The sequence below is a fragment of the Microplitis mediator genome, chromosome 4 (assembly GCF_029852145.1).
Source record: "Microplitis mediator isolate UGA2020A chromosome 4, iyMicMedi2.1, whole genome shotgun sequence".
NCBI classification, from domain to species: domain Eukaryota; kingdom Metazoa; phylum Arthropoda; class Insecta; order Hymenoptera; family Braconidae; genus Microplitis; species Microplitis mediator.
In genome coordinates this window covers 2,853,681-2,872,905 of record NC_079972.1, presented here as the reverse complement: position 1 = coordinate 2,872,905, position 19,225 = coordinate 2,853,681, and the positions used below count along the sequence as shown (strand labels likewise).

The following is a 19,225-nucleotide window of genomic DNA, read 5'->3' as shown; positions in this document are numbered from 1 at the left end:
GTATCAAATATTAGTTTTTTTTTATTTATTTATTTTTTTTTCTTTTCTTACAAGTTATTTTTGTATGCAAATTACGATATAAAAATTATTTAACTTATTGAATAGATATAGACATGCATTTTTATTCCTTTTCTCATTTTCTAACAGCGTTGCCAAATCTATAGACATTATATGACAGCTACACTAGTTTTCTATATTTTGGTATCGTATGTGTGGCAAAGTCTAGAATACAATGACATTTATTATTCAATATATAATTAATATAAATAATTATGATTTCATAAACTCTTTTAATGTATGCTAAATAGATCAAAAAGGAATAGTAAAATTGTTGAAAGCTTAAAAAAATCATTTTTTTTTTATATTACAAAATTAAGAAAATAAGCGGGGAATCGCTCATGGCGTGACCAACGACGGGTTAAGGTCTAGACCAGAGCTAATGCCATGATACACAGCAGCACAGTAATTATCATCAGGAAGCAAAAGAGCATTTACAAAAGTTTTAGGTGGGTTGACATCAGTGTAATTGCGTAGCCCGTACAGTTGGTAAAGAGTAGAGTTGACTTTGGTTAAAATATGCTTCATATGATTTTCGAAGTTTAACTTAGATTCCATATAGATACCAAAGTTTCTGACAATAGATAAAATGGATATCTCTACGCTATTGCAGCCAAGCTTGATGGCCGACTGTTCAATCAAGTTTATGTGAGCAGTAGCACCAAGCAAAATCGCCTTGGTCTTATTGAGATTCAATTTTTAGGCAATTTTTATAAGCGCACTTGTTTGCATATTTCATCACTTATCATAACTATTATTAACACCTTTCTCAATTGAAATAAGAGCAATCTTAGGTACAGGAAGCTTAAAAACTACTGCTTAAGATGCTTCGAGAGCCCGTTTTACCCCCCAGTTATGTTTATTTTGCAGGAAAAGAAAGTACGTGTCTCTTAGAATTTGATATAGATTAGCATATTTCAGTGGCATTAAAATCAAGGTTGACCACCTGAAATACCTTCCTGGCGATACCTCAAAACGTTGACATGTGATAAAATTTTGATTTGCTGAAAGAAGATTGAAAACAAAACCACTGTATTTTGGAAATTTTCAATTTCTTTAGCAACAAGTCAAAAATGTATATGACAATATTAATTCGCTCATTTTAAGATTATATCATATTTTATAGAAACCCTGTGTATTGATACATACCTTACATCAAGGAATATGAGTTTGAGATCTAAAGATGCACGAAACATAAACATATTATGATATAGCTTTATTTCCGTGATTGCACTCGGTGGAAGAGAATTTCCAACTGCTACAAGGCCTATTATTTGGCACTCGTCATAAGGTGGTCCGCGAATGTGTACTTTGAGGTAACCAGAACAATGAATAACCTACCAAGTATAGAAAAAAAAAATTAATTAGTAATGATTATAGAACACAACGCATGATAGAAAACATGAAATAGTATATTGTGTGACAAGGGATGGAACAAGACGATTTCAGACTAGAGTAAGGTTGGTTGCCCGAGCCGCAGGCGAGGGCTGACATCACCCACAGTCTGATATCGTGTTTTATCCTGAGTCACACACTATATTTTTCTCACCTCCGGGCGGAAAGCGTCAACTTTCGTCCCGCTGTGCAAAACGAAGTTGCCGCTTTCCGCCTCCGTCGAGGAGAAAAATAGTATACACTCCTCGGGAAGTAAATAAGAAAGCCTCAGATCACATGTTTGTTGACCTCGGCTTCGCCTCGGCCAACAATTACATGTGATCTGAGACATTTCTTACTTTACTTCCCTAGGTGTGTAATATACTATTTCATGATTCCCTGCATCGGAACTTCAAGATTCAGTGTCAGCAGCCAGTACGAAACAAGTTAATTTCAAGCCGATGATGCGGAGAACTGTTAGAGAATGAGAAATATGTGATTTACAGTCACTTATTAAATAGTAAATAATATAAAAATATTATTTTCTCCTCGACGGGCGGAAAGCGTCAACTTTCGTCCCGCTGTGCAAAACGAAGTTGGCGCTTTCCACCTCCGTCGAGGAGAAAAATAGCATACACTCCTCGGGAAGTAAATAAGAAAGCCTCAGATCACATGTTTGTTGACCTCGGCTTCGCCTCGGCCAACAATTACATGTGATCTGAGACATTTCTTACTTTACTTCCCTCGGTGTGTAATATACTATTTCACTTATTTTTTAGTAATTTTATTTGGTTAATTAAAACTGTCACTTAAAAAATGAAATGAGTAAACTGAAGTGACAAGTAAACAAATGAGAGTAATAAGGCTACAAATGAACATTAAATATAACTGACACCAGGCAGAAACAATTGTGTTTCTTCCCTTGGGAAGAAACAAGCATGTTTCTGCCCACTGTGTGAAGGTATTTTTGAATTACGAATTCGCTAGCAGTTGTTTGCAGCATTGGCTTGAAATAAGCTTGTTTCGACGGGCTGTAGAGACACTGAAACTTCAAGTTTCGATGCTGGTATCATGAAAAGTATATTTTATGTGTTACACTGGGTATAACTGTAATGTCACATCTATGAGAAAGTTGAATTATTTTATGTGATAATAATGTTATTATGGTCTTAGCACGACAATCCACGGAAAAATCTTTTTATGCGTGTGTGAAATTTCCATTAATAAAATTTTATACTGGAAATAGCACAAAATGATCGGCTTGACTCTGGATTCTTCCACGTACAACCCCTTTAAGACAATCTCATAGAATTCATTAGATTATTATAGACGTTTTGTAAGGATAAATAAGTTCTGTAAGAAAATGCTATAGTCAAGTATAGATACAGCCTTATAAATAAAGTTGACAATCTGATGTTTTTTAACTTTTCGCTATGAAAATCGACGATTTTCGAAAAATTTTCAGGAATTGAGATAGGATTTCAAGAATTTTAAGGAGGTAATATTGTTTTTGTCTTGGGTTTCAAAAATCATCTTTTCATCGGATGTCGACGATTTGAAGCTCTGGGAAGCTATTCCATTTTCAAAATGGTAACCAAGTGTGTGTGTATGTATGTGTGTGTGAAGACGCTATCGATCAATGTCAGAATTAAATCTGTTATAGAACTTAGAAGAACGCGCTGGTTGGTGCGAGAACTATCTAAATCGGTTGTCATTTGATAGATATCGCCGGAACAAGAAAATCGAGGATTTTCAAAAACTTCGGGGTTATTGTTTTCACCCCGATTTTCGAAAATCGAGTTTTCACCAGATGTCGACGTTTTAAGGTCCTAGGAAGCTATTCTGACTATTATCAGAATAATGTCCGAGTGTCTGTATGTATGTTTGTGTGTGTTACCGTATCATCTGGTTGTAATTCCAGAGTTCGTGATTGAGCTCGTGAATACGTGATAAATTGAATATCAATTATATAATTGAGCTCGAGTAATTGATTAAAATAAATACACTGATCACAAAAATTAAGGGATAGAAAAAAAATCGGAAATTTTTAGGTGATTTCCAACATGCCGTAACTCGGTAAAAAATGGTCGTATAAACAAATTAAAAGAAGCAAATTGTAGCCTCAAGTTTCTAGTTTTCAGATCTGGACCTCAAAATTTTTTATCATGTACGGTTCCAGAGTAATCATAAGAAACCCAACGAAAAAAAAATTTTCGAAATTTTTGCTGGTCTTTCAATACCTCTATGGGCGTCAATAAATTTTTTTGAATAATCCGACCATATGACTTTTCTCGAAAATTTTATGCCCTTTAATTTGGCGGCCTGAAAAAGTCTCTACGACGATTTGGCGCCTACGGATTTTTTTTCTATCCCTTAATTTTTGTGACCAGTGTATATTGAGTCTATGTGAACACTGAGTTGATTAAAAGAACGTTATGAGAATAAGTAACTTGAATTCAGAGGTTACTGAGCAAAGTTAGTAATTGATTACTTAGTAATTATGTTTATGAGCGCCAACCGCGTAAATATTTGAGTACATTGAGTTCTCGAGAGAATAGATCACTTAGTTTAATTAATTGCTATGAGTCTATAATAAATTACACTGGAGTTTGTTTGTGAACACGTAGTAGCATGAATGCAGAGACTACCGAGTGAGAATGAAATTGAAAGTGAATAATTAAGCATAAGAATCATCAGAATATTTATTAAATTCTCTCTCGCCACCATAAGTTTTGGCTTAAAACGCTTCCGACGCTCGATAGGTTAGAATTCTTCTAATTTTTTTACATTCAAAATCAAACAAAACAAAAATCGACAAAATAACGATATTACCAATCAACAACACGTTTTTCGAAACGAATTTCTATCGTACTGTCCAAAGACCTTTTTTTATTAACTAACCCATATAACAATCTTGTTCAAGGCTTGAGCAAGTTAAGTCTTAAGATCGATAGGTGCTAGTGTCTTTCTCTACGTTTGTGTCTTGCTGCAGATAATTGTAGCTAGACTTCAAAAGCAAGTCTAGTGCAGGCCTTACACATGAAATTCGTGCCAATTTATTTTTTTTTCTGATGAAACTAAAGGTTCCCGGAATGAGTACCATTCTATAAATGCAAAAATTTTTGTATGCTCCAACCAAGAAAAAAAATCTAAGCTCGGAAAATTGTTGTAAATACATTTTCGAGGTCTTCGAGCTCGAAAATACTTACGTATACCGTTCTTTTCGAAAAAAAAACGTTTTTTACCCTTTTTTCTCTAATGATATCTCTCAAACGAATTGACCGATGAAGATGGTTGAGGTGGCAATCGACGCGTTTCATCAAGTTCTAAAGCTGATCAAATTTTGAAATTGATTTATCTAGTCGTTTTTGAGAAATTTCGAAAAAACTAAAAAAAAATTTTTTTTTAATTCTTTCGTTAACGGTTTCTCTTGAACGAATAAACCCATTTTGATAATTGAGGTGGCATTGGACGCGGCTTATAAAGTTTTAGAGCTGATTAAATTTTGGAATCAATCCATCGAGCAAATTAAAAGTTATCCAGAACAAACATTTTTTAAAAAATTTTATTTGTGAAATATCTCCGAATGCACCATACTGATTAAGCTCAAATTTTCACAGCTTATAGAATTTAACATGCCGCGTCGAATGACACCTTACAGTTCAAAGTTGGTTCATCCGTTCAAAAGTTATAAAATATTTACATACGTACGTACGTACGTACGTACACACACACATACAATCGGTCATCATCTTGAAATTAGTCACAATAGCTTTCTAAAGCCTCAAAACGTCGAGATTTGATAGAAATTCGATTTTCGAAAATCGGACCGCAACCAATAACTTCCCGAATTTTCGAAAATTTCCAATTTTCTTAGCGGGAAGTTAAAAAATTATTTTAATTAACAGTATAGAGAGTCTCTACGATATAAACCAAAATATACAAGTTATGTTATAAATTGTAAAGGAATTCAATTATATATAGCTTTATATAATTATGTATCACTTTTTACCCGGTTAGTCACCGCGGATATACCGTGTAAGCCTAGTGGATACACCGTGAAAATACTGTGAATACCTGGTGTGAGAATGGAACAAATACACGGGGTAAGTTCAGTGTTTCCACCGTGATTTAAAACTGCGAGGGACAGCTTGTAACGGACATCTGAAAGTTTTATCTGCTCAGCCAAACAACATGCATATTTCAATGATGATACCTCAAAGTTTTTTAGAGTAAAAAAAGTAGTCCTGTATTTAATCTGAAATATTACGATGCAAGTGAAAATCAAACCGTTGATGCCATGCATGAGTTTCTAGAGAGCGTTTATCAGCGAGATTTAAAACTATTTATTAAACTTTGTGTTGACTCTAAAGTAATTGATAGTACAACTCTTGACAATAAAATACAGACTTTTGATTATGGCTTAAGCAACATATCTAATCATCCTAGTATTTTAGCTCTGAACAAAGAGTCTAATTTAATAGAACAACGTGCAGCTAAACTCTTTTCTTAATTACTTTTTTACACCTTATTCTTCAAAACGAAATAAAAAAATTACGTAATCATTTTAACAAATGGAAACTCATTGATGGGGGAATCATCAGTGAGGCACTTTCATCACACACTGCCCCATACCTAACACCGAAGTTACCATAAAATTATAAATGGGTTGAACCTACACTCCACCGTCCTTCTTACGGTTTTTAATAAAATTAATTATTGAGTATTTAATTTTGAATTAGTGACTGATAATCGATAAATTAACAGCGTCATCTGTGTGCACGTATTCCAACTTAATCGTACCTATTCAACAAATTGCGCTGAGTTTAATATGATAGTAGGTGACTAATGCCGCGTTTTTTGGAGTAAACGGCGATGTGCCGTATTTGGAAGTATAGCCCGAAATTGCTAACTGTGCACAGTTTTTTTGTTATCAATTTGTTTGTTTAAAAAGTATCATCACCACAGCATGTAAGCAATGACTGCTCTCTGAATCTTTTTCGGAAGTTTTAAGATTGTAAACAAAAAAATTTTGAACATAAGGAAGAAAAATTTCGAAAAAAATTGGTCTATCGGTTGACCCTGTGGGCCAGCCCAAAAACTTCCCACTATTTTTGAGCTCTTTGAACTTGAAAACGTTGTTGTAAATACATTTTTGAACTCTTCGAGCTGGGAAATACTTTTGTTTGCCATTGTCTTCGAAAAAACACATTTTTTACCATTTTCTCTCCAATGATATCTCTCAAACGAATTGACCGATTGAGACGGTTAAGGTGGCAATCGACGCGTTTTATTGAGTTCCAAAGCTGATCAGATTTTGGAATTGATTTATCTTGTCTTTGAGATATTTCAAAAAAACTAAAACAATAAACTTTTTTTATTTCTTTCGAAAACGGTTTCTCTTGAACGAATAAACTGATATTTTGATAGTCGAGGTGGCATTCGACGCAGCTTATAAATTTTCAGATTTGATTAGATTTTGGAATCAATTCACCGAACACATTACAAGTTATCAAAAAAAAAATATTTTTGAAAAAATTTTATTCTTGGAATATCTCCGAGCGCACCCTACCGATCAATCTCAAATTTCCACAGCTTATAAAATTTAACAAGCGGCGTCAAATGCCACCTTGGAGATCAAAAGCGGTTCATCCGCCCTGGCGGTTTTGAATCACCCTGGAAACAGCCTGGAAACACCCTGGGAGTGGAAACACGGTGGAATCACGGTGGATCCAGGGTGGTTACACGGTAGGTTTGTGCCATTTTACCACCGTGTATACACGGTGTTTCCACGATGGTTACACGGTGTACTCACCATGATTCCACGGTGTATTCACCGAGATTCCACGGTGATTTTGCGGTGTACGTAGAATCACGGTGAAATCAGGGCGGGTACACCGTGTAACAATCGTGGAATCAGGGTGGGTACACCGAGTAACCACCGTGGAACCACGGTGATAAAATGAGAAAAACCCACCGTGTAACCACCGTGATTCCAGGGTGTTTCCAGGGTGATTCGAAACCGCCAGGGCGTTTAAGAGTTATAGATATTTATCTACGTACGTACGTACGTGCATACACACATACATACACTCGGGCATCATCTTGAAATAAGTCAGAATAGCTTCCTATAACCTCATAACGTCAAGATCGCTTAGAAATTCGATTTTCTAAAATCGGACCGCACGGGCCGAAAATAAAACTTGATTCAGGCTCGCTTCACGTTATTTTCTTTTGAAGTTACCGATTCGCCGACTATTTTTCGATAAGATCTCGACTTCTTCGACTTAAATTAAATTTTTTTCAACTTTTTGAACTTTTTTCATCTTAAATTCAACTTATTTGTATTTTTTTATCTTAGTTTGAACTGATTCGTCTTTACTTCGAGCACAATGGTCATTCATCTTACTTTTGACTTGCTAAACCAAGTCGAAAAAAAGTTATTTATTTGCCTTACTTTCGCCTTAATATATAAAAATTATTTCACCTTAGTTTTGACTTTTTCGCTTTATAATTTAAGACCCCCCTGGAGGTGGAATACCGACAATTTTTTGAGTGGATTGAAGTGGCACCGACTTCATTACAAAATGATAGCGGTACACAAAAACCCGATCGAATCTGAAGGGCTCTGCTGCTTCTATGACTAGGCTAGCGGGTGGGGCTTCTTATCACAGAAGAACACCTGTATAGGCCGAGCATTGGTGGCGGCAGAGGCCCATAAACATTCGCAGAACCTCTAGCTTTGGTGTGAGCCAACGTGTCAAAGCAGTGATAAAGGGAATCCTCCACCACCAACGTTGCCCTTGGATCACAGGCATCCTCCATTGTATAAGTGCCTTATCCTACACAGTGGGCTCTGAAGGATGGACCATAATAACACCCACATTAAATTCTTGGGAGACATAATTTCGGATGACAAGACCCCCTGATGACAGGGACACGACGTATGATGGCCGCGGTAGCTGAAGGCTAGGACTTATAGTGACGGGAGAACGACGGTGAGCTTAGCTAACGCCAGGTCCCGGTTCTTCCTGAGCTAGTGGGGACTGTTGACAGCGGCTGTGTCCCGCGACGTGTTTCCTTGGACTCAGGGCGGGGAATCACCGAAATATAAACTATGTCTCCTCCACCTATAAACTCACAAACAATAGTATCTACAGCAGTCAAATTATAAATAGTTGTCGGAAGGACAGTGGGCTTAGCAAGTTCGTTGTTAGGTGGACTGGCAATAAAGCAAGGCCTACTAACAATGATCACCAAGACCACAATCTTCTCCGATAACTATAAAATTGTCCTCAATGGGCCCGGGTACAATGGCTAACACAAGCTGAGTGCCCGGTTAAACCAACTAAATTCAATTCAACTAAATTCCAGTTAATTTCGACTTGATTTCAACTTTTTCGTCTTAAATTGTGACTAAGTAAGCCAGTTAAGTCTAAACCAAGGCGAAAACTCAATGTATTTCATATTTCCGTAAAAAAAAATCTGGGCGTCGGTTGGCCCTGCGGGCCAGCCCTAAAACTTCCCGCTGTTTTCGAGCTCAAGGAGCTCAAAAATATAAGTAAGAATATATTTTCTAGCTCGAAAATCCTATTGCTTGGAATTGTTTTTTATGAGCTTTTCAAGCTCTAACAAGTGACGTTCTATGCTAAAGTTTGAAAATTTAAGAATTGAAAATCATTAATAAAGAACGGTTTTTATATTTAAATTCCCGATTATGTTCTCTGAAATAAATGTATTGAGGCAGAAATCAATGTCAGTTATCAAAATCAAGATTTGAATGAGTTTTGACTTAGGTCAGAGCAATAATATATGGAATATCCGAGAAATACATTAAAGACTGGGTTTTATCAATTTTCTTCTGACAATATGTTTAAAACTAACAAACAAGTTATATGACATCATCTGATGATCGAAACAGATTATAAAGAGAAAGAGTTGGTATGATTTCAGACACATTTTAGCACATTATATTTTGATTTATCCGGAAAAAATAACATGAAATGTTATTTTTTTTAACTTTTCAGCGCTGATATTTTTTGAACTAATCAACCAATTTTGACATTTGAGGTGGCAATCGGCGCGTTTTCTTAAATTCTAGAGCTGATTAAAATTTGAAAACGATCATTTCAACCGTTTCGAAGATATTTGGAAAAAGCCGTTTTTCACCATTTCTTTCTCCAACGATATCTCTCGAACAAATTAACCGATTGAGATGGTTGTGGTTGCATTCGACGCGGCTTATAAAGTTCTAGAGCTGATAGATTTTGAAGTCGATTCGTTTGAGTCGTTTCTGAGAAATCAATAAAAAACTAAAAAAAAAAATTGTTTTTTTCGTAATTCGTCAATACTTTGGAGTATACTTGATCAAATGATCTGAAGTTTTCAGAAAAGTTGACGGCCAACAAGCTCTTTCGATTGCCACCTTAAATATCCGAATCGGTTCATTAGTTAAAAAGTTACGAAGAGTTTACACACACACACACACACACACACACACACACACACACACACACACACACACACACACACACACACACACACACACACACACACACACACACACACACACACACACACACACACACACACACACACACACACACACACACACACACATACAGACACTCGGACATCATCTTGAAAATACTCAGAATAGCTTCCTAGGACCTCAAAACGTCAACATCTGATGAAAACTCGATTTTCGATTATCGGGGTGAAAACAATAACTTCCCGAATTTTTCGAAAATTATCGAATTTCTTGGCGGGAAGTTAAAAATTTATTCTATCCCTTAAACCGTTTTTAAGAAAAGCACAAATTTGGAATTTTTGGGGTTGTTGGGATAACTCCGGAACCGAGCATGATGAAAACCTTCACGTTTAGATTTGAAAACGAGACACTTGAAGCTACAATTTGGTTTACTTCTGTTTTTACTGTATGACTACTCCCCTCCAAGCTACAGCGTGTGGAAAATCACTTAAAAAAAATGGAATTTTTTTATTTCTCTTAATTTTTGTGACTAGTATACTGTATTACAAAAAAATTCGAGAATAAAAGGACATTGTTCAAAGTTACAATGGTCAAATAAATTTATTTAGGTATATTTGTATATTTCAAATTCATATCAAGTCTTTTTGCCCACTCTCATCAATCTTCATTGCAACGAAGCACATCATGCACTTGCTCATAACCTCATAGAATATTTACCACAACGAACAAAAAAAATGTGGGATTGTCTGACACGCCTCTACCGCTAATAAAGTTAACTCAGCGTACATGAATGCTATCTTTTTAACGATTTTTTGATTGCTGTCTAGATTATTTCGATCATTACATTAGTTTAGAAAAATTTTGCATGAGAAAATTACAAAAACAAAAAAATCCGTCTTTTCCACTTTTTTTTCCCATAGGCACTTTATTTCTATTTTTATTTAATTGAAGAAGTTTCGGCAATAACATAATTAAATAAAATTTATAAATAGTGATGTTATATTTGTTCGGACGAAGTATTTATTTTGAACGATTTTGTAAAACTAAAAAAAAAAATCTGGGCATCGCTTGACCCTGCAGGCCAGCCCCTAAACTTCCCACTGTTTTCGAACTCCAAGAGCTCGAAAACATCAGTATAAATACATTTTCGAGCTCGAAAAAACCTTTGTTTCTCTTTTCTTATGAGCTTTTCAAGCTTAAAAGGGTTACGGTTTATGTTAAAGTTTGAAAATTTAGAATCCAAAATAATGAATGCATGATCGTTTTTTATATATTTATTTACAATTATGTTCAATACTTAGCTCAAAAATAAGTATTTATTATTTTTTGGAAATCTAAGTTCAGAAGATATCTTTCGAATGCCGCAAGAACCATCTAAATCGGTTCATTCATCAAAAAGATATGAAAGGTTTACATCCACTCACACACACACACACACACACACACACACACACACACACACACACACACACACACACACACACACACACACACACACACACACACACACACACACACACATACATACAAACATACAGACATCGCTCTGAAAATGTCAGAATAGCATCCTAGCACCTTCAAATGTCGACATATGATGAAAACCCGGTTTTTGAAAATCGAGGTGAAACCAATAACTTCCCGAATTTTTTGAAAATCGTCGATTTTCTCAGCGGGAAGTTAAATATATACATATAAAACACATGCTATTAAATGCCAATGGAAATTGGTATTTAAACAGAAATACAAAACACAATGAAGACAGTATTTTCAGATACAATACAATTATAACATTGTAGCGATTTTTCTTACTGTACTTTCCAGTGATTTACACTGTCGAATAACAAAAATTACTGTGACTGTATAAAAGAAAAATATTTTAAATTTTTAGATTTTGGTTTATCACGTTGGTTTGAAGTGATTTCTATTATGGAATAATGGTAAATCTTTACTTTGGGGTTTCTTAATTTTATGGAAATTAACCGTGAATTACGGTAATCTTCATTATTTGATTATGGAACATCATTCGTGAATTACTCCGAAGCACCGCGATTCACTATAAATTACGGTGAATTAGGTCTGCTAGGAAAATATCGATGAGAGTTATCAGTATTGTTAAAGTACGAACTTGTAGTGCTTCTACCCCATACTTCTTTTCTCAATTTTTTAATAAAACACGTAACTACGGGTTTCATAGAGTAATATTTAAGAGATTATATTATTATTTACCAGAATTTTAGGGAAACTACTTATAATATTTAACTTGACTTTTTATAGTGCCATTAATTGGGGCTTATATTATATGGATTCAATACAGAGAAGCTGTAATTGTTAGGAATTTGTACGCTTCCACTAAAATTTGAGCACAGTTATTTCTTATTTTCATTTGGAGTTATTTAATTTTAACTTCTCAATTTCGATCGCTTTGTAAAAAAAGTGGAAAAAAAACTTCATCCGCTTTCGACGTAAAAATGAAATATTGAGAGCTGCTCCATAGAATGAAACAGAATATATGTTTTTTTTCTTTTATTAATGAAATTAGCAACTATTCCGATGGTTGTGTACTTTTGAGACATCTGTGTCACGATTTTTTTATCACACACACCCATACTCAAATATATACATGAGCAAACATCGTAAGTTACGAATTTACCCTCGATAGCCACCAAATAATACGACTATTCTCATTTTGTACAACAGATTATAGCCCCCAAAAAATCGACCCTGTGATGATTACATTTAATAATTTTTTAGACTACAAAGTCTTACCTTCCAGCCTGAAGTGACGAGTCCTGCATTTCTTTTAGCTAGCACACATTTCATTCTTATAAAGAATGCTCGCTCTATTTCAATATTACCATGAGCGTTGGGTGATAAAAATGATCGGTTTGATATTGGAAGTGGTGAATTTAAGACATCAAGCATCTCATTATGATCAACTGGGTGAATATACTCGAAAATGCTGTTTCCGGTTAATTCAACTTGTGAAAGTCCTAAATGTACACTTGCCGTCTCACTAATATACATAATTTTTCCATCAGGTGCCACAACAAATATAAATCCATCAAGTGTCTATAATAACAAAAAACACACAAAACAAAAAAAAAATATAGAACGTTAAAGAACTTGTAAGAGAAGTTTAGCTTATAATGTATTGGATAATCGTTCGATAGTTGTATGGTAAATTTTTTAAATAGTTGCTTTCAAAATAATAATAAAAGAACTTGAACGATAGCAAATTTTTAAATATATGTTACAATCTCAATAATACTTTTTAAATTAATTTTTTTTACCTCTGCTGAGTTCCTATGGTCAGGTTAACAATCATAATGATTTTTCTGGTTATTTTGTTTTTGCAGCGTATTTATTTTTTCTAATTATACAGTGTAGTCCATTTTTCTGGTTATTTTATTTATATTTGCTAGGGGAATCATAAAGTATTTTTTTTTTCAGTTATACCTTTTTTGTCCCATTGGGGTTAAAATTTAAACAAGTCACGGAAGTGGCACGCGCGCTGGCAACAAAAATTGCAACATGATGAAGTTAGGCATTAAAGATAGTTCAAAGCATATATCTGATGTTGATTAAATTTACTTGTGAAAGATCCAGATTGCGAAAGTAGTAGGAATAGGGCCCCTTTTAGTGCAAAATATAAATATACAGTTACACATGTTTTATTTTTTAGCAAACCCGTAAAAAAATTGGAATAGATCTACATAGGGGAGACCGGGACACGACGGCCCCTTTAAGCCGGTAATTATTTTTTATGGCTTTTAATCTATAGGTCAACCTAATTTAGTCCTTTCTTAAGCAAATCCATTAAGGTTTTACCAAAACTCGAATAAAAATTTTTTTCTGGGGCACGACGGCCCCCTCCAAAAAAAGCTTAAAAAAAATTTTTGTTTTTTATTTATTGGAAAAAAAGATTTTAACCTTAAATATACTATTTCCGTACCTTTGTAATCCCATGGACTTCAAATTTATTAGAAAAAAAATTTGTTTAGCAGATATAACCATTTGAAATTTTTATTTATTGATTTTAACCGCAATATAATCTGTTGACCTAAAAAAGCTTTAATCAATAGTATATTACGACACTAGGCCAGAAAGTTGAATTTCCTGGTGGATGTGATATGAAAGCCGAGGCGAAGCCGAGGTTACTTTACGGAGGAGTAGAAATTTCTTGGAATTTTCGAGTCAGCGAATGCTTCTTCTCCCTTAAGGGGGGGGGGGCAGGGTTTTAAAATTATTTTTTTTTAATTTTCGTTCTGAATGAACAATATGTCGAGAATATTGTGTACAAATTTAAAATCAATCCGAGTAAAACTAACGGAGTTACAGCGTTTCAAATGACCGGCCGTGATACCTGATTTTTATACCTGCCCGACCTGCCCCTACATACACCGAGTAGAAATCAGCTGCAATTTTCTTTGTTCTTCCGAATCCCTTTCTCCGGCTGTGTTTCTTTCAAAGGATGTAAACTGATGACTCAATATAAATATAAAAATTCATATTCTTTTATTGATAGTTTATTTCAAATTTTTACGAATAAAAAACTTTAAATGGATTTTTCCGAAAACGTTATTTTTAAAGTCCGTGAACATCATAACTCAAAATGTACTGAACCAATCCTTTTGAAAATTTGAACGTTACTTCTTCACATAAATCAACAGGTAACCACGAAGAGTTTTTTTTTTTGTTTTTCATTTTTTTCTATTTTTTAATGACAAATTAACCGCGATTTTTTTAGCTAAAATCGCGTTTTTCACTTCCAAGTGCAGCAAAAAATCGAAAAAAAAAAAACTCTTCGTGGTTACCTCGAGAAATACATCATCTTTAAAATGCATATCAATTTTTTTTTTTTTCCGATGATCCGGTAACGAGTTATGATGTTCACCGCAAAACGACTTTTTTTCGAGGCGCCTCCGGAGATTCAACGTCACCGGCTTATTAATCATTATTTTTCGTTGAAAATTTTTTCTGATATTCTTTAAAAGTTGTACAATAATATGTGATTAAGTTTAATGAAATTATATTACTCATCTCGCCGGGAAAAAATCACAAAAATATGCTTTTTTTCGCCTTTAAAACCCTACCCCCCTCCCCCTTAATAAGTTAACTATAACTTATGCGCGATTACATCTTCATGTTTAATGCATATATAAATATTAGGGTGCTTCATTTCGGAACCAGATATTTTTTTTTTCAAGTGCATGAGGAAAAAACCATAGTTCAACACGAAAAAAAAATTTTCGCGCAAGAAAAAAAATTCTATGGCGATTACAGACTTAGCTCATTGAAAAATTCGATTTTCCCATTTAAATAACATAGGAAAAATTTTTTTTTTAGCTTTAAGTATTTTCAACTTCGTTCACAAATCAATAGTTCAAATACATATTTTTGTAGGAAATTAAACGCTCTACAAAAAAGGTCTCTTGTCATTTTTCGATAAATCCATCTATTCAAAAATTATTAGAGCTCGAATAAAAGTTGGAGATCGTTTTACTTTTCCGGTGAAACTATTAAACTTATCACGAAATGTTAAAGAGTCTTTTTTGTTGCCAATTTTATTCTCTACAAATTATTATCAGTAAAGTTTTTTTAAATTCGGCATTGTTTTCTAGTTATTTTCATTTTAATTTCAAGCTCTGAAAAAAGTGATTTTGATCGATTTCAAGAGCTCGACATTGAAATAAAAATAACTAGAAAACAATGCGGAATTTGAAAAAACTTGACTGATAATAATTTGTAGAGAATAAAATTGGCAACAAAGAAGACCTCATAAAATTTTGTAATAAGTCTGATAGTTTCGCCGTTAAAGTAAAAAAGTCTCCAACTTTACTTCGAGCTTTAATAACTTTTGAATAGATGGATTTATCGAAAAATGATGAGACCTTTTTTGTAGAGCGTTCAATTTTCTACAAAAATATGTATTAGTCAATTTGATCTATTGATTTGTTAATGAGGTTAAAAATACTTAGAGCTAAAAAAAAAAATTTTCCCATGTTATTTAAATGGGAAAATCGAATTTTTCAATGAGCTAGGTCTGTAATCGACATGGAATTTTTTTTCTTGCGCGAAAATTTTTAACTTCCCGCTAAGAAAATCGACGATTTTCGAAAAATTGGGAAGTTATTGTTTTCACCCCGATTTGCGAAAATCGAAATTTCATCAGATGTCGACGTTTTGAGGTCCTAGGAAGCTATTCAGACTATTTTCAGAATGATGTCCGAGTGTCTGTATGTATGTATGTGTGTGTGTGTGTGTGTGTGTGTGTGTGTGTGTGTATGTGTGTATGTATGTGTGTGACCGGTCTATAACTTTTTAACTAATGAACCGATTTGGATGGTTAAGGCGGCAATCGAAAGAGCTTGTTGGCCATCAACTTTTCTGGAATTTTCAGATCATTTGATCAAGTAGACTCGAAAATATTGGCGAATTACGAAAAAAAAAATTTTTTTTTTTTAGTTTTGTATTGATTTCTTAGAAACGACTTATACGATCAACTTCAAAATCTAATCAGCTTTAGAACTTATTTAAACGCGTCGATTGCCGCCTTAGCCATCTCAATTGGAGTATTCGTTCGAGAGTTATCGCGAGCAAAAGAAATGGTAAAAAACGGTTTTTTGCGAATATCTTCGAAACAACTGAACCAAACAATTTCAAAATTTTATCAGCTCTAGAAATCAATGAAATACGCCGATTGCCGCCTCAACCATCAAAAACGGTCAATTCGTTCCTGAGATATCGTGGGAGAAAGAAATGCTAAAATCGGTTTTTTTCGAAAACAATGGCACACAAAAGTATTTTCGAGCTCGAAAATGTATCTACAACAATGTTTTCGAGCTCGAGGAGTTCAAAAACAGCGGGAAGTAATGGGGCTGGCCCGCAGGGTTAACCGATAGACAGTTTTTTTTTTGTGTTAAGCTATGGTTTTCTCCATATGCACTTGAAAAAAAAAAATCTGGCTCCGAAATAAAGCACCCTAATAAATATACATAGACATATACAAAAGTATAGAATCGGGTACGAGACAGCGCAACTCTTACGCTCTTAAATTTGAAATAGTGACTATTCACTGTTTACTAGTGAAAAGTATGTCGATATTTCAAATAGTGGTATACTTTTCACTAGCAAGAAGTGACTATTCACTGCCAAATAGTAATTATCACATGATTTTCACTAATTTGTTTTTAGAGAGTAGTGGGGGTCAAGATTGAGGGAAAGTACCGAGAGAACGGAGTTCGAGTTCATGGACTCCGGCTGTACTTAGAGCAACGTAGATCTACAAATAATTAGAATATACAATTTATTCGATCTACGTAGATCTACCTGAGAAAAAATAATTGTATGTAATCAAGTATAATTAAATATAATGATCCATTTATGATCAGATTCAAAAATCGGCCAGATCCATTGTATATAATTATGTATGATTATATATAGGGAAGAGTGGAACAAAATGGGCTTACATTTATATTACATATATGCCCTTTTTTCTTAAGGGGTCTAATTTTCCCCACTTTCTCCTACTTATATATATCATGCATGAACCGATATAAATAAGTACGGAATTTCACTTAAAATATTTGCAAATGATTAATTAAGTAATTAAGTTGATATTTGTTGTCTTTATTCATTTTAACATCATTTATATTTATATTCGAAAAAATAGTTGCAAAAAAAAAATCAATCTATCTATCAGTAGTTCCTATATTACTAAGGGGTCGCCCATTTATCTAATGTTCCATGTCAATACTGCGTAATTTTCGATGTCGTTGTCGTGCCGTCTGGTCTGCTATACATTTATAAACACAAATAATCCTCAGCATTTCTTAACTCAAATGGTCAAATTGATACATCCCCCCTAAATAATGCACATAATAATAAATTCGGTTCTACACATAAATTGAATCGTACTCATTAGGTAGACATATCCGCAGATACATATGATCCACTTTATATCCCTCGATCGAATGCACATTCAAGACAACCTGTCCAACGGATACTATTTTTTCTGATATCGGCCCGTGTGGGACGATAGTAAAAAAAAAAAAAAAAAAATTTCAATATTGAATAAAAGAGTGGGAGTTGGAAAAATATTTGTTTAAAAACAATACATTTTCGAATAAAAAAACTATGAATGTTCTTTTGCCAATAAATCATAGATTAAAATCTCTTACATTTTTTTTTTCACACAGAAAAAAGAAAACTGGAATAGTTACAGGATAAAAATGTAAAAACAAGCCCGTTATATTCAAATTTATAAAAATTAAAATGTATGCTGTAATTTTTAAATTTCATCCAGTAAAAAATGAGTTGCAAATCAAGCAGTAATATTTGCAGTTTGAAAATGTAAATCGAACACAATAATATGTAAAACAATTATTAACTTTTACTCACAGAAAGTTCTTTTCTTAAAAAATCATTTATTCCTCTTTCAAACTGTAAAAATTACCGTTTAGCCGTTATGTGAAAATTAAAGTTCCAAATATGAAAATTTGTGGATTCGATAAGATTTACAGTGCAGGCAATCAATTATAAACTTTAATGTAGAAAATGAAACTATTACATCTCACACTATAATTTTTAAAATTTCTATTTCAAGTATCATCAATGCCTTTTAGCAATCACGAACTTTTATTATTTAGAATGTAAAAATAGTAAAACTACATTTAAAAATATCGTTAATAAGTTTCATAAAATTAAAAATTTACTTGTTTAACTTTTGCAGTTTGACAACCATTCATTAAAGATTGAAAATTGAAAATTTATGTTTCAATTCCATGAAATCACTTGCATTTGAATTTGTAAGTTTTACATTCTACATGTTGAAATTTCAGACCTACCACGGCAATTAGCTGAATGTACGAAAATACTAATCCCACTCAATTGTCAGTAAATACCCGAGTCAAAAAACAAATTCTAGTGTAGTCCTCAAAAGCCTCAATTCCTTGAATGTTTTATTTGCCGCCCAGAAAGTAACTCTACTTTAGTACTCAAAATCCTCAACGAATGAAAAGTTATACTTCGGACTTTGAAAAATTTTAGATAGAAAAGGGAGGAGAGAGAATACGTCAAATGAGACTTTTGGGGTTCAAATGCGGATAAAATCATTCCTGTATGTTTTGAGTATTTTGAGGCTCTAATCCAGATTATGTTATTCCAGTTTAGTCCTCAAAGTGGTAAAATAGGTCGTAACTACTACTTTGAGGACTATAAACTAGGATAACTTTCTGTACTATTGTCAATCTTAAAATTCTAAATTGATCCTCAAAAACCTCATTGAGAACTTTGAGACTTAAA

General features: G+C 33.7%; 1 protein-coding gene across 2 annotated transcripts in view; it reads right to left on the bottom strand.

Annotated features, from left to right (window-relative positions):
* LOC130666774 (single-minded homolog 2) overlaps positions 1 to 19,225 on the bottom strand; it is a 96,073-nt gene that overhangs the window by 36,034 nt on the left and 40,814 nt on the right. For both annotated transcript variants that reach the window (XM_057468034.1, XM_057468032.1), the window contains exons 4-5: positions 12,689 to 12,991; positions 1,207 to 1,394 (exon numbers count right to left, since the gene is read on the bottom strand). In XM_057468034.1, coding sequence (XP_057324017.1) covers positions 1,207 to 1,394; positions 12,689 to 12,991 — 491 coding nt within the window. The remainder of the gene's footprint in view (positions 1 to 1,206; positions 1,395 to 12,688; positions 12,992 to 19,225) is intronic.